At 44.8% G+C, this 16,685-nt stretch overlaps 1 protein-coding gene and 1 long non-coding RNA gene across 4 annotated transcripts in view; both read left to right on the top strand.

The window, feature by feature from the left end:
• Nucleotides 1-16,685, top strand: part of LOC308582908 (uncharacterized protein) — a 57,728-nt gene that overhangs the window by 15,967 nt on the left and 25,076 nt on the right. For 2 of the 3 annotated variants that reach the window (XM_081186490.1, XM_081186492.1), the window contains one exon: nt 16,149-16,202. In XM_081186490.1, coding sequence (XP_081042616.1) covers nt 16,149-16,202 — 54 coding nt within the window. The remainder of the gene's footprint in view (nt 1-16,148; nt 16,203-16,685) is intronic. The other variant, XM_081186491.1, reaches the window with a different exon arrangement.
• Nucleotides 1,523-3,683, top strand: LOC308583132. Its single transcript, XR_014006072.1, has 2 exons — nt 1,523-2,224; nt 3,526-3,683. It is a non-coding gene; the product is annotated as an uncharacterized lncRNA (long non-coding RNA).

The raw sequence follows: 16,685 nt of genomic DNA, 5'->3' as shown, positions 1-16,685 counted from the left end.
ATCCAAAAATGGTATTTTCCCACCTCATTCTCCTGCATGCATAGGTCAGTCCTGGCTTGATCTCTTCTGGGTTGCTTGAGGAGGAAGAGAAAAGGTTAGGCCCTCCGATCATAACAGAACTGTTTAATTTTGAAGGAGCAGATCATGGGAGGTCAGGAAATTGGAGGGAGGGAGCCCACAACCTTCTTATGGATCTCAGGCTAGGACTCAAAGGTGTGGGGAAATTGCTTTAGTGCTTGGGTGCTGCTTTTGGGCCTCCTTTGGGGATCTGGTTGCCGCTGTGAGAACATAGTGCTGGTCTAGATTGGCTTTTGGCCTGAACAAGTGGGATGTCCCATCAGATGGAAGGAAATGATTGGTGAATTGCATGAAAATGATACGATTGGAAATTTCTGAGGAAAGCAGTCTTGACTCGCTAGCACTCTCCTGTAAGAGAGATCCCCGCATCTGGCAATAAATAATACTTCTGAAGCTGAAGCCATCGGGGTTTTGTTTTTGTTTTGTTTTTAATGGAATTGGCCTGCTCACTGGAATCTTTCCCGGCTTTGTGGCCACCTTTTGACTCTTGAGCTCAGCAGCCTGGTAAGAGGGTATTAGTTTTGGGCTGCTGCTCTGGCTGTCGTCCAGAAGGAAAGGTCATGCTGACGGCCCTTGTTGCACATACTCTGGCATCTGGGTGGTGCCAGAGTGGTGTGTCCTCAGTACTTTGAGGGTGTGAACACTCTCCAACCTGCTCTGCAATTCACTCAAACCACTCCACACACAGTGCTCCTTGTTTTAATCCACGTAAACAATGCACCCATTCTTTGGAGTGCTTGTATGTCAGTATCCACAACTGCTTGGGTTAGACTGAATATGCGCTTGTGTGCCAAACAAGCTGTTAGCTCTGTTTGTTGAAGCCACAGGGAATGCAGCTAGAGATTGGGTTATCTCAATGACTTCAGAAATTGGGAACGGCTGCTTCATCATTCAAGCAAATGTTGGCAAATGAATTCTTGGGAGAGTCCCAGCTTCCTCTCCTACATCTTACTGGTGGCCAACCCAGTTGGGCCAGTAGGGCTGGTGTAGTATGTTCACTCTGGCATGTTAGGTCTAACATTTCATGTGCATCCAACTGCAGAACCCATATCTTCAGGGAAATCCTACAGAAGCGTTCCGGGACTACTTTTATTATTTTTAAAAATAGAAAACCCTTTTTGCTTGGCAGATGGTGTTTGGCTTGGTTTTTTAATATACCTGCAAGTTTTCCCGTTCTGTTTTCCTGTGATCTGTCAGTGTAGGAAGTGAGAAAGATGTGACAAAAACCTATGCAAAACAGGTTTCCTAAGCAGTGGTGCATCCATGAAGGATAAGCTTTGTTGTGGATGTCTCCATGATCCTGGGCTTCTTCCAGGGTTAATGGCAATACTCTGCTTACTTTGGGATCAAATCATACCCGGTGGTGGCCCCTAAATCAAGGATGGGGAACCTGTGGCCCTCTAAATGTTGCTGGACTCCAACTCCTATCAGCCACAGCCAACATGGCCAATATCAGGGTTGATGGGTGTTGTAGTTCAGCAACATTTGGAGGGACATAGGTGCCCCATCCCTGCCCTAGATGCATTTCTCAGAACTCCCCATACAACAGGATAGATTCCTACAAGTGGTGCCTATGTATCTGTCTGGTGAAGTTTATGTACTTCAAATGTGTTTGTGTAAGGCTAATGTCAAGTGTGAGCCAGTCTTGTTGTGTTCTATATCTTGTTGCTGTTTTAAAATGCTATGAACTGCCCTGATAGCTGAGATAAAGAGGCACAATTTAAAATGAGATGGTCCTTTACAAATGAGTGGAATATTTAATACGGAATTGAACCCAGCTATGGAAAGTTTCTGTTGTCTGTTGAAGAACCTATTTATACACTGGAAATCTGGCTCCAATATGCTCGTCTATAGTGTTTGTTATAGAAGTCATCAGGAGTTTGGGTGGATGTGAATTAATGAATGGACTCCTTATATTTACATACAGAAACTTTGGCAGGCATATGTGTGTGTGTGTGTATGTAGGGATTTCCTCAAGCGTTTGGCAGTCGACTTACCACTGAATGACTGACTTCTGTGTGAGAGGAGATGGTGCTGAAGACATTGCAAGATTTCCATTTATTTTCCCAAGCATACAGCCTTTTGTGAAGATGCCGTTGTTACAGGGAAATAAAAAACGCAGAGTGAGAGCAGCTAAACATTGTTGGTAAGAGTGCTATGATTTGCTGATGTTGAAGGCAAAATTTCCATTCACCTCTCTCAGGGGCACAGTTTCTTTCAGAATTTATATTGCCCGCTTTGTTTCGTTGACAGAGATTCTCTCCTCTGGTATACCCTGTCATAGCTCACCCATCCCAGCATTTGGGGTTGAGATGACACTGAAGTGTATAAATCACAAGTTTGACTATTATTCTTGAGCACTCATAATGCTTACCTTTGATGTGCAAGGAACATTATGACCCTAAGTTCCTCTTTGATTCTGATTTTTAACCCAAGCCGTAGAAGAACTTACTCCAGTTAACCTTGCAGCCAATGGCTGGAGGGTGAGCTCTGCCTTCCTCCCCCTGAAAGATGCACTTTATCTCTCTCCTTTGTCCACGGTACACAAAATGTGACTTGGGAATAAGAAGCCCTTTTTTGGGGGGGAGGGAGACTGAAACATCCCTTGCACATACACAAACCCATCATTGGAGGGAGGAAAATGCAGCCATTTGAAGAGGGTTGGAGCTCATGGGGGCAACAAATATGGGCACTCTTTAACAGAAGGAGTTCATCCTTATGATGGTTCTCTGCAGTTGCTTGCTAAGGCCAAACCTAGTTTGAATTGAGTCCAGATCTATTTGTGACAGCAGAATCTCCCGTTGAAGGAGCTTCTGGAGTTTGTCTCCTTTGAGAAGCACAGCGCTACACCAAAGCTATTTTTAAGGCCTAGTAAAACACACTCCGAATACAGTGGTACCTTGGTTTACGAACTTAATCCGTTCCGGAAGTCAATTCTTAAACCAAAACCGTTCTTAAACCGAGGCGCACTTTCCCTAACGAGGCCTCCCGCTGCCGGTGCCCTTCCACCATTCGGCTTCTGTTCTTAGACCAAGGTAAAGCTTGCAGACTGGGACACTACTTCCGGTTTTGCGGAGTTTGTAAACCGAACAGTTCGTAAACAGGGCTGTTCTTAAACCGAGGTACCACTGTATGTAGCTGACCCCGCTACCTGGCATCAGGCATAGTACAGGCAGTCAAGCAATTAGCTGTGGTGAGCATCAGGGAGAAAACTCTCTCCAATCGCAGCCGTTTAATTATATGTTGCGTCAGTGGATCAAATCACTGGAGAGCGAGATCCCTTTATCCCATTAGCCCCTCTGTGGCTCCCGTGCGCCCCTGTGTGTCATTCAATATGTACGTGATGCTCAGTGGGAACAAGATAGCAGAGATGGAAACTGGAGAACGGCGGGATGGTCCATGATGTTTCCTCTTTCTAATTAATTATTATTCTGCTGTCATCCTCAGGAAGCTCCTAATGATATTAAACAGACTCTTCACCCCGTTCGTCGTCTTTGCTGATGGTTCCAAACAACGCTGCTTATTGATGCAAAAAGCTGACTTGTTTGCATATTATACAAATGAGTCTAATGCGGCAAAAATAAACATAGCGGCATGTGAAGGTTTACTGACTCTTAGGCATTTATGCTGCTGTGCTGAAGGATCAGCCTTTCCCAACCTGGTGCCCCCCAGCTGTTTTGGACTATAATTCCCCATCATCCCCAGCCAGCATAGCAATGGTGTGGCCTGGAATAGGAATGATAAATTTAATCTGTGTGGGAGAAATGCTTGCTGGAGGGTACCCCACTTTTTTACACAATTTAATTATTGTTGAATAAGAGCATTTGCTTGCATTAGTTATGGTAGAGGCTCTAGGAAATAATTAGGGATGTACTAAATGAAGAAGAAGAGTTTGGATTTGATATCCCGCCTTTCACTCCCTTTAAGGAGTCTCAAAGCGGCTAACATTCTCCTTTCCCTTCCTCCCCCACAACAAACACTCTGTGAGGTGAGTGGGGCTGAGAGACTTCAGAGAAGTGTGACTGGCCCAAGGTCACCCAGCAGCTGCATGTGGAGGAGCGGAGACGCGAACCCGGTTCCCCAGATTACAAGACTACCGCTCTTAACCACTACACCACACTGGCTAAGGGACGTGGGTGTGCTAAGGGATGTGGGTGGCGCTGTGGGTTAAACCACAGAGCCTAGGACTTGCCGATCAGAAGGTCGGCGATTCAAATCCCTGAGCCGGGGTGAGCGCCCGTTGTTTGGTCCCTGCTCCTGCCAACCTAGCAGTTTGAAGGCACGTCAAAGTGCAAGTAGATAAATAGGTAGCGCTCCGGCAGGAAGGTAAACGGCGTTTCCGTGCGCTGCTCTGATTTGCCAGAAGTGGCTTAGTCATGCTGGCCACATGACCCGGAACCTGTCTGTGGACAAATGCCGGCTCCCTTGGTCAATAAAGCGAGATGAGCACCGCAACCCCAGAGTCGGTCACGACTGGGCCTAATGGTCAGGGGTCCCTTTATCTTTATCTTTATAAATGGGCTAGTCCTCACATAGATTCAAAATCCCCCTTTGCAGTAGCTGTTGTAGGGAGGATCTTCTGGTAGGGACCACTAGGGTTCCCTATGAATGAAATGACATCGCCTTAATTTTGGGAAGACTACATTTTTGCCACTGTGGCCCCTGGATAATAAATTTTCCTTAAGAGATTTTCATTGCCCACCAGCACCCACTGACAGAGAAGGGGACAGGGCACTGAGAGGACACTTTGCCCAGGGTCCCTCCACACTGCTGGGCCCTGATGCTGAGAGATAGGCCTCTTAATATGAGATAGGTATAGATAGCTCAGCTCAAGGCTTGTCATAACAGCTAAGAGACTTCTAGCTCCTCCATCACTTCAAAGGAAACCACTGTAAAGCTAAAGCCAGTGTGGTGGTGTGGTTAGAGTGCCGGACAAGGGCCAGGAAGGCCAGGATTTGAATCCCCACTCCACCATGAAGGGTGACATTGGGCCAATCGCTCACACTCAGCCTAACCTACCTCACAGGGTTGTTGTGGGGGTTAAATGAGAAGGGGAGAGAACATTTCTTTCTTTCTTTAAATTTACCGCCCTTCAGCTGAAGATCTCGGGGAGCTTCGCCAAGATAAAAATACAGGGTAAAAGCACAAAATAAATAGCTAAACCAAAAGCAAAACAACAGCCCACCTTGAGCTCCATGGAGAAAAAGGCGGGATAGAAATGCAGTTAATTAAAATAAGACATGGTTGGGCCAAAAGGGGATTTGCAGGCACAGCCGATTGGCAGCACTCGCATGGTGCTTTGCGAGCCCCAACCGTTGATTGCTTATCAGGGTTTGCAAAGCATGATACCTTCGCCCACACTGTTTGATTTCACAGACTTGGGGAAGAAATGGGTCACCTGATGCCATTGTGATGTCAGCAGTCTGGCAGGTAGATTGCCCTGCCCACCTGTCGAGCTTAGCCCCGGGGATATGGGGGAGAGATAAGGAATTGGCCACCCCAGCCAGATCCAATTCCCCACCTGGGGAACGCATTTCCTGCCCCGTAATGTACCTTAAAAAATCTGCTTACCTTTAGAAACGTTGCTTAATGGCAGCTGCCTTGTGTGTATCTGTTTTATTGTTTTATTAATGTGTATTTCATTGACTGTTGACTTAAAGCTGCTTTAAGAGCAGGAAATTGTGATGATTATGATGATGGCGGTAGGGTTCAGCCAGTCCTAATCTGGTGCATGGACATTCAGTGGCAAACACAGCTGTTAGAGGAAAAGAAATCAGAAAATAGAGGGCTCTAGTTCACTGGCATTGGGGCTGTCTGTCTGTGAGATGCGTGTTTTGCTGTTGTGAATTCCATACAGTTTGAAAAAAAGATGCACATCTGTAAAAAATCATTTTAAAAAATCTGCCTGCCACTAATGCAAACCCACAAAAAGTGCCCTCTCTGCATGGCATAGTGGCCAGAGTGCTGGACTAAAGAGTTGAGAGACCAGGGTTCGAATCACCACTCAGCCATGCAGTTCTTTTGGTGACCGTGGGTCATTTGCTGTCTCCAACTTGCCCCACAAGGTTGCTGGGGGGGGGGTGGCGGGTGCTCTGTTTACACCACCTTGATTGACTTGAAGGAAAGGTGGGATGGAAATGTAGGTTAAAAAAAATCAGAGGGAGGAGCTCTCCTGTCACACCTTAACAGGTTGTGCAACTTATGCCTGTCATAAACTGTAACTGGGAGCAAAAGGATCTGACAGTGGGGAGCTGTTCTTCTGTGTTTAGGATTGGCTATGGGAAGGGAGGGAGAAACTCAGCAAAGAATTCTCCTCTTTGAGCCAATTGCTTGCAGGCAAATAATATGTATTTGGCCCCCTCTCTCTTTGAGCATGCGTGTGCATGTGCATGCATATATATATATGTGTGTGTGCGCACAGAGACACAAATATTTGCACACACCCTCCCTGGCCTGCTCCAGTTTGCCACGTGGTGAGATGGTAGGTGGGAGGCCATCAAACAGAAGCCTCTGGCCTCACAATAGCCACTTTGTCTGGTGGCCTGACCTCATTTGCCCACCACGCTGCAGCTGCTCCCATCCCTAGCCAGGCATTAACCCCCGGCATGCTGTGTGCCAGACACAACATTTCACAGGGATGGGGAGAGTTTGGGGCAGGAGCTATTTCCTATTGTTCTTCACTGGCTCTCCTTTCGTGGGTTGGGTGTGTTACTGCTTAGCTCTGTGTTCTGTTCCTAACAACTGTCACCGGCAGGGCTGTTGGGTAAGACTAAGTTGAGAGCTCCTGGAAACACAGAAAAGTCTTGCTTAGTTCGAGAGTCCTGCTTCCTCCCTCTCTCCTCTTGGCAGATCTGCTTATAGCTGTGAGAGAACATTCTCAATGCTGCTGAGAAAAGTGTGTCATGGGAAGGACTTCTCATGCACAAGTACAGCAGACGTTGACTTGTGTTCTCTCTGTAGGCTTCTTGCCCCTATGTTGGTGCCATGCTGTGTCTTTCCCATCCTTTGTGTGTGATGTGCTCTGAAGTAGTGTGTGGATAACATGGGGGGCAGATTCGAACCCCTGTCTCTGGCAGGCTGTACCACTGGGACTAGAGGACTGGGGTGTTCCAGCATCGTATGTAGTGCTGGGGACATGCCCCATCAGTGAAGTTCATTGTTTGCCTCCATGGGTGGTGGCAGTCCCTGATAGGTGGGCACTAGTGACATTCCCAAGAACAGTAAGGATGTGTCTGTCATTGCTCACCTTTTTAATTTTTATTTTTTGCCTTTTCTGGTTTATGTTTCTGTCCATTGGATTCTGCAGCCATTCTGCCTGTGCAGCAGCAGCAGTGTATCTTCAGAGTGTAAAACTTGCTCCGATGAGGTTGGGATCAGGGTTTCCTGCACAAAAGGCAGTGACTCCCACAGGTTGGTTTTACTGAGAAACTTTGCTTTAACAAATTGGTAAGGTTCTAAAACAGTGAACAGGCAGTCAGGCTGTTTCCACTTCGCATGGCAAAATTTCCCTTGCTTGGTTTCCATGTTCTATGCCCTGTGCAGCTGCTGTAGCAGCAGGTGTGAAGATAACCAGGCAGCAGATTCCTCATGTGAACAGAAAAAGCCTGTGGGAGCAATTTAAAAGTGTGCTAGCGTAAAATTGTCTCAGTGCTGTGTGCTTTTTATTTTAGAAGCAGGAGATGGACTTAAGGCTTGACAAACTGAGCTTGCAGAACAGAACTGCGGGTTCCTGTCCTTTTTTTCACTTTTTGGTCTGTAACAGGGCTTCAGTTCTTTCTAGCAGCAATTACTACTGTAATTCTGAGATGTGGCTTTTCACATTTTACCATCTCTTTGTCAGATTTTTTTTTTTGCCTGCCGCATTTCTGTACCTGTTAAAAAGCTGAAGAGCCATGCCACAAAAAAAGTTGGTAACTCTAATAGAATGCTGCCTCTCCTAAGCTCTCTTCAGGTGTTCATTTCAACTGTGGGAAGAGGGCAGTGCTGCTGTGGGAAGGTCTGAAGCGGGGTTGAAATTGTGTTTGGTTCAGTCTGGGAAGGCTGTGGGTAGAGTTGTTGGGCATGGAGAATTCTGTCAATTTCTCTTTCAATCTTAAATTCAGCTTGCCACACTTCTGTTTCATATTTTTTTTTAATCCTCACAAAAATGTCTGGTGTGCATTTCTGCCAATATATATTTCTCTATGCTGTTTTGTCTAATAAAATGCATATTTGTTATGTTCACCGATACACGCATTTTTCACACGTTGACACAATCGTACACATTTGGGTCGGGAGCTTACTTTGCAATAGTTGGAGAAGTGTAAATTTCAGAAACAGCCTGTGTTTTGGTTTTGGCATTGTTTTGGGAAGCGCAAATGAGTTTGGTTCACATTTTAAAATGACCCTAATTTCTCCCCTTTCCCTGGGAACAGGTGGAGCTTCTGCCCACAGGGACATCGGCAGCCAGGGTGCTGAGCTCCCCACACCTTCTGCTCATTACTGGAATTCCCAGTTCAGACATAACGCCTGTCTGTGTACTTCTCACTAAGAATTCATGGTAGGATCAAAACTGTATTAGACTTGCCAGCTCAGCGACTCAGGTTGAAGAATGCAAGTCCTACCCACATCTGCAGCTAATAATAATAAATAATAGTAACTTATTATTTGTACCCTGCCCATCTGCGTGGCTTGCTCCAGTCACTCTGCGGGGCTTCCAACATATTTTAAAACGTAATAAAACATTAAACCTTAAATCTGCCTTCTAAAAGTTATATAGTGCCACAGTTTGCGAGATTCATATTGTTTCAGCTATGCCATTTGTGTGCATGCACATAAACTAATGCTGTGCTGCTTCCCTGAGAAGTGGAGGAAGCAGCTGAAGAAAGCTCTGGGAAGGCAAGAGAGAACAAGCTGCAGCGGCCCTTCAGAGTTGCAAGGCAAGCTGTGTGTGCTTCTCACTGCTAATCTGTATAAGGCAATAATCTGGGGGTTGAAATGGCTCAGGGGAAGGGATGCAAATCTATGTCAATGTAGTTGAATCTAGTTTGTAAAGTGCATCTTGGCCCAAGAGGATTTCCCCAGGGACCATTTCTGCTGGTTTTGAGGCGCAAAACTACTCTTGTGCCTCCCTTCCCATATTTGCTCCAGTCTGACTTGCAGGATCCTCACACAGCATTCCACCCAACTTTTAGAGATGCAAAACCAGGATGTGTGTCTTCCAGGATGCACTTCTGGGTGAGTCGCATGACCCATGCCTGCCTCTGGCCCAGGAAAAAATGCTTTCTTCGGGGCAAGAGCGCATCACCCAAAATGGCCGCCACGATCTCGCCTGGAAAAATGGGACATCCCTTTTTCCCCGGGGCTCTTGGCAGGTTTATAACGCACTAAAAATGAATGGGGTCAACACCTAATGTTTTAAGTTATCTCCAGTCCAAGTAGAGACGGGAAGTGAACACTATTTCAGACAAGAGCCTGCTTTGGTAACAGAAATATTTATGATGCAGCTTTGCAGGCCTTGGAAAAGCCTCGATTTGGTTAAGCATTAAGACCTGTAGAACCTATGCATGTTTACTTGGAAGGTAAGTTGGCTGCGTTTCGAAGGGGTTTATTGCCAGATTAAGTGTTCTTAGGGTTGCTCCCCTAAACTTATTTGTGGCTGAGGCCAGTGAGCTTCTGGAATTTCTCGCACTTGGAAACTTGGTTGCGGCCTGACTTGCGTGTGGAGAAATAGCAGCGGGGATCCTGCAGAACCGTCAATGACATGCCCTTGTGGCAGCGCCAGGAGCAGAATGTCGAAAACTCAGTTCCAACACCTGGTTTAAAATAGAAACTGTTAACAGCACAACGAGGATAGATGAGGGAAACCTCAGGCTTTGTTTTCAGCCTGACTTCGGGCTATTGTTTTCAGAATTTGCTGGGGGAAACCAGTGTGGCGAAATGGTTTGGGGGGAAACTGAACTGAGGAGCTGGGAGAGAAATCCTTTTAACTTTCCAACTTATAGGGTAGCTAGTGGCCGGGATGGGGTGGTCTGCCTCCCCGGTTGAAGGCAGCATGCCTTGAAATACTACTTTCTGTGAATCACAGGTCGGAAGAGTGCTGTTGTGCATGGGTTTTGCTCACAGGCGTCACATGGGCATTTGGTTGGCGACCATGAGAACATGATGCACCATGATGACACCACTTTAAATTCCCCCAAGGAATTCTGGGGGCTGTAGTTTGTGAAGGGTGCTGAGGGTTGTTAGGAGAGCCCAGTTACCTTCCCAGAACTGCAGTTCCCAGAAGAGGGATTGATTGTTAAACTACAATCTGAGAATTGTAGCTCTGGGTGGGGAATAGGGGTCTCCTGACAACTCTCAGCGCCCTTAAAAAAACCACAGCTCCCATAATACCTTGGGGGAAGCCAGGACTGTTTAAAGTGGTACCATAGTGATTTAAACATTTGGTGAGAATGTGGCCTAGATGGGCATTTGTTCTGATCGTGCAGGGCTCTTTTTACATTCTGGAACACCAGAAGCACAACCGGTGGGACCCAGCAGCCTGTTTATGAGACTTGGAGAAGAAAGGCATGCAGGACACATGAGAAGGACAGCTCTTCCCTGACATGAGCAACTGGTCAGAACTTTCTGCTGCCACCTTCAACTTTTGTGGTGTAGGTCTGGGGGCAAATGCAAATCATGGGTAGAAGGCATACCCGTAATCCCAAAGAACATGACATTTTCCTCATTAGTACACCAAATTTGCTTTCGGTTCACAATTTGGTTGTTTCTTTGCCCAGTGAGTAATAGTGTGTGGTGATACAATTGTTGCTCCACATCATGCTCCAGTATCTTTTGACAATGCAGCTAACAGATGGGGTTTGAAATTATGGTTTGCGGTGTTTAAATATTTGACTTTTGAATTATGAAAATTGTAAAATACAGATAGGTGTTGGACTTCAGGAATGTTTTGAACTTAATGGGGTTGTAACTTCTTCACGCGACATTGAATTGAAAGTGTGTAAGGGCTACATTCGAAGCAGGATTATAGCATATGCCTTCCATAAGGAATGCATTAGAACATTGCAGGAAGAGAATTTTCAGAAAACAGCAAAGTCTCTCTTCTAAATCAATTTACAACATCCTTTTTCTCAGGTATTTATAGAAAACATCTGCAACACGCTAAATATAAATTAAATTAGGGCTGAATTTGGATTTACATGTATGCACCAAATATATTGGGAAAGGGGTGAGAGACTGGATCAGATAAGGGACTTTTCATTTTTTAAAAGTCAGAACGATATGTTGTTGGTTAGAGGTGAGTGTAATACGGTCTGTTCAGTACCAAATGAAATAAATTCAGAGTTTCAGAAGTATTACTCCAAATTACATAGGAAGGATAATGATCCTACATGGTGTGTGACTTTGAAAGCATTTTTTTTCCAGTTGGTTCTCCTACATCTTAAATACACAGCAAAAGGAAATTCTTGCAAAACCATTACAGCTGGAAGAAATTAAGAATGCCGTTTATATAATGAAGATTGGGAAAGTGCAGGGGCCAAATGTCAGGTTCAAAGTATGATGCATATATTTCTGTTTCTCCTAAATCTTGTAAAGATCATACTCTCTGGGTAAATTATAAGCCAGTTAATTAATGTAGATGCTAAGATGCAAACAGTGAATTTGGCAAATGGAGTTGAAGCAGTGATAACAGCAGGATGTTAGGCGGTGTATGTCAGAATCCACATACACGTCCACCATGCACATGAATCCAACCTACAACCTGAGAGGAATGGAAACATGTTGGAACTTGTGCCCATTTAAAATAAATGCACCCCAATTCACCTTCATAGCTGGTAAAGAACACATCACACCAGAAAGTAGGAAAGACTGGTTTATTGCTCAGATGAGAAAAAGAGAGCATATGAGCTAATTTGGGCAGCAAGTTGATTTGCATAGAGTAGAAAGCAATGTGCCTAAAACCTGCCCAGATCTGAGGGACTTGGAGATACCGCAACCCTAGGCAGTGTGCATCATGCTGCTGCACACAAGAATTTGTGGATAAAGAACATAAGAAGAGCTCTGCTGAATCAGACCAAAAGCCCAGCATCCTGTTCTCACAGTGGCCAGCCAGATGGCTGTGGGAAGCCCCCAAGCAGGACCTGAGCGCAATCCCCACTTGTGAGTCTCGGCCACTGGCTCCAGCTGTGGACGCAGAACATAGCCATTGTGGCTAATGGCTATAGATAGCCTTGAATTTGTCACCTTCTCATTTAATGACATTCATGTCGGTGGATTAGCTTCATTGGATGACCCTGAGTTCCGAACGTCTCCCTGCCCGCTCTATCATGTTCCCACTTACTTGTCTGTTTTCTAAACTGAAAAGCTGCAAGAGTTGTTTATTGGCTCTTCCCCCTCACCTCTGTTGAAACACACACACACACACACACACACACACACACACACACACACACACACACACAGTGTCTCCCTTAGACACTGACCCAAAGGCCAGATGCTGGGGGAAGAGGCTGCTGCTTGATGAGCTCCATTCAAGTGCGAGTAAAGGGATCCCAGCAGCTGTTTCCTCTCTCTCTCTCTCTCTCTCTCTCTCTCTTTTTAAAAAAGCAGCATTTTGTCTTGCTTTCAGAGTCCCACGCTTGAAACGGCCATGCAGGTGTTTCTCTCTCTCCCCATCGCCTAGGCCTCTGGTGTCCACCCCGGAGTTTGAGATGCCAAGCAGGAGTGAGAGCTGGGCCTTGACCTTGAGTGACAAAATAATTGCCTTCTCATCCAGGGGAATTTCAAAACAAGCCCGTGGTTTTGTGGCAAGGAGAAAAAAAATTGTAAACCTGATAACCTTTTCTCTCAATGATAGTATTAGTACTGGCATTTTTGTAAGGGGAAATCTGCTTCTGACTCTTCAGAATCTCGCCATATTAATACTGAGGGAGGTTTTTTTTATTTACATCGAACAGCTATAGACAGTACATGCCAACATAAAGTTTCTTCGATTCTGTGTAATCACCTGCCTTTCCACTATATATGTGTGTGTGTGTGCGTGTACACTACATAGACATATAGATATAAACACACACACAACAATTTTTAATGTGCTGTAAGCCGCCCAGGGTGGCTGGGGAAACCCAGCCAGATGGGCAGGGTATAAATAATAAAATTATTATTATTATTTATTACACTAGGGCCTCTGCCCCTGCTGTCTGTGCCCGCAAACCCCTCCTTTCGCTGAGCTTCCCCGGTAAATACCAGCTTGATGATACTTTTCACAGCAGCGCTGGAAACAAAGCCCGAGTTTGTTTTATACAGGCATTTCCAGGAAAATTATGTTCAGAGTTGGCTGGTTGCATGCATGGGTTGGGACAGCACTCCAACCGCTTGGCGTATTTTGCCTGGGAACCCCTTCTAGTCCTGGAAGCTCTGGGGACGAATTTAGCCCACAGGCTTGGAACTCAAGCTGGGATGAGGGGGAAGAAGCCACTGTGTTCTTGCTCCAGTGCCTTTCACATAAGTTTAATTTGCAAAAAGCAGTAGGTGAAACACTGCCCGGTATGGCAAGAGGGATTATCATGTGCCGCTTGTACATACACATCAAGCTGCTGTTAAGGGCACAAGAGCCAGGGATGTATTAAGCTGGCAGTCCTGCTTGGGTCCAGGAGCAAGCTATGTTTTGGTGAGTTTGTGGAGAGATGCTCCATTGGATGATCAGGAGGTGGAGCTAACTGGTAGAGCGCATGTTTTGTGCTAGTAGTAAGTGGTTTACTGGAAACTGCCTCGTGAGGCGTAATCTGTCATCTACCCTTCCCTGCCTTTTAGAACACTGCTAAGGTAATAACTTGATATAAGTTTGAGAACTGATGGGCAAAGTTCCAAATGCTCGTTAATTTGGTTCACACTGATAATTGGTTTTGCAATGCAAGATGGGATTCATACTGGGTGGTTCGCATTTCTGGCTGTCAGTGTTGTTGTTTTGGTTCGAGAAATCTTGCTTGATCAGACTTCTAATTAAAGAGACTTCTGAACGCTGAATTGCTTAAGTTTGAAGTAGAGTCTTTTGACAACTTGATGGTTTCTGGCTGTGGAGTTTTCTTTTGTGCTCAGCTCGCTTTGATCCTAATTGGGTAGGGATGTTTTGGGCGTGCCGCTTCTGAAGGATCTCATTTGTACTGGAGTGTTTTGCTGAACAGTACTAAACTGTTCTGTTTCATGCTGAAATGTTATGATGTCACTTTTGGAATAGGGCTGCCATTTTGTAATGGGCTCAGAATAAAACTGAAAAGGATATATATTCATTGTTTCTGTAATGCTACATTGAGCAGAGGCAACGTGTGGGTAAACCTCCTAATAGCAGAGTGTGCGGTTTTGCTGGTCCCTTCTTGTATCTCTCGAGTTTCTTTTCTCTTTCTCATTATGGGATCAACATAACCACAAGCTCTGTATTTTACTCACACATTGCAGCATTGCAGAATCGGTGTCCATCGTTTTTAAACACATCTCAGTTTCACTTGCAGCCCATTATGCTGTTCCAAAAGTTACATTAGAATACTTCACAATAGTGGAACTTGCAGTTCTGTTGGTCCCAAAGAATGAAAAAGACAAGATCACACTGCATTTAGGGTTCCACAGATCAAACAGACAAGTCCCCTGCTCTAGGGAAGGAACAATCTGTGCCTCGAGTATCCATGGTGCTTGTTCAGCCCTTAGGTTAAAAAAAATAAAAATATTAAAACAAGTGTATTAAGAGTTTCATCATTACAATGCTAAAATTAAGACTCAATGACGGTAGTGTTGGAAAGGCATTTTAAATAGGTTTTCAGTGAATATATTAACGTGAAGCCCCAGTAAAGTTTTTCCACAAATTCCTACACAGCTTTTTATTATTGCTGATTCATTCTTACAGCATATCAAAGCCATAGATTTACACAGGTTTAATAGTTCATCCTTCTCCCCCTGAGAATTAAACCATTTGGAATCATTTATGAGTATATTAAGATATCAAAATAGAAAAATAACTGTGAAAAGGGCTAGGAACACCAGCATTTGCCCAAGTGAAATTCTCAGGTATTCTTTGGGAGAAACCAATACAGTTACCTATGTCGGTTTTTAATACACTTTTAAAAAGTGTTGCGCCTCTGGGTGGTGGGCATTGAAGGTACAGATCAGGTGCTTTCCAGGCCCTGTGCATCACTCTTATGGGAGAAGCTGCATTTGTGAGCCTAGTACATGTCATACAGTTTCTGTAACAACATGGCCCCCTCATAGTGTTGATGGACTACAACTTCCATTGGCCTCGGCCTGCATGGCTGATGGTCAGGGATAATGTGAGTTGTAATCAAGCAATTTCTGGAGAGTGCCATATTGTCCCCTGCTTTACATATACACAGAGAATGCATATTTTGGGGGATTGTATTATTTTTGACTCTTTGAAGAACCCATCTTTATTCCAATCCACCTCCAGATTATGAAAATGGAAATTGTAGCTTAATCTCTTGTAAAGACACCACTGTTGGCTGGTAATGAAGGGACCTGTCTCTGGTGGCCTGCTGTTCCATAACTCTCTGTTATGAGGTTTCTCAGAAACTCTCAAGCAAGGTTCTTAACCTTTGTGCCTCTTAAAGTTAATGGCCAGGAGAAATTCAGGAAATGCATTCTCCCCCCAACCCACCCCCATCAGATTTAGCAGTGATGCAAGTTTGTCCTGTGGAATGACTGCCTGCCACGCAGTTGCTCTGAAAACAGGAACTTCCTTTAAGAGCAAAGTATTTAAGGGCTAAACTGAATGTGTAGTTTGCTATTACAAAACTCATTAAAAAGCAGAATAAAATAGCCAGTGTTCCCCCATCAAGCCCCATAAGAAAGAGGGGGAGGATTTTTTAAAGCCTTTGTTCTGATTGGATGCCACCACCTATTAATAGGAAGAAAATCCCAATTGGTACCATGGGTCTCAGTAGTGGTTCTTAAATGTTTGTTTGAACTTCCAACTCACTTTAGCACTCCAGCATTATTTAACACCCAAATTAATTGTGCAGCTACACTGCTTATATCTTGCATATCTGCTCGCTCGCTTTTACCATATAATTCTGCTTCTTTCTCAGAAGATGCTGTTTAAGAAGAATTGTGGCACAAAGACGAGAATCATCAAAATCCGGGTAAGTGGCTATTGCTTGATAGTTCTCACTTTTGTCTTCTTCCTCCTGGGGTTGGGCAATGAAGTTTCCTTGCTTGTGGGATGGTAATATAGCAATGAACCTTCGTCTTGCATTCATCCTGATTTCCTTGCAGCATGCTTACATGTCTTTCACTTAGCTCACACTTTTCATTATATTTCCATGTCACTTTCCAAACTGCAAAAAGTCTTGTGTATTTTAAAGTGGATTTGTTGTGCTCGGGTGATGGGGGCTATTCAATCCACTTCAGTTGTGCAAACCTAAAGTCCTGGCAGGCAGCTGAATCACTTCCACAAAACACTGGCAGGCTGGAGACATCCAAAATGTTGTGCTCTCCTCGGGTCCACTTCTGGAATAGCAGAAAACTTGATCTTCAATCTGTTGCAGTTGCCTCAGAAGAACTTTCATGTTTTTTTCTCCAGAAAGGGGTTGTGTCTAGAGTCGAGGGTGAAGACTGGGTGAGGA

This window comes from Podarcis bocagei (genome assembly GCF_964188305.1).
Source record: "Podarcis bocagei genome assembly, chromosome: 3".
In the NCBI taxonomy this organism is placed as follows: Eukaryota; Metazoa; Chordata; class Lepidosauria; order Squamata; family Lacertidae; genus Podarcis; species Podarcis bocagei.
The sequence above is the reverse complement of the archived record's forward strand: the minus strand, read 5'-3'. Positions and strand labels throughout refer to the sequence as shown.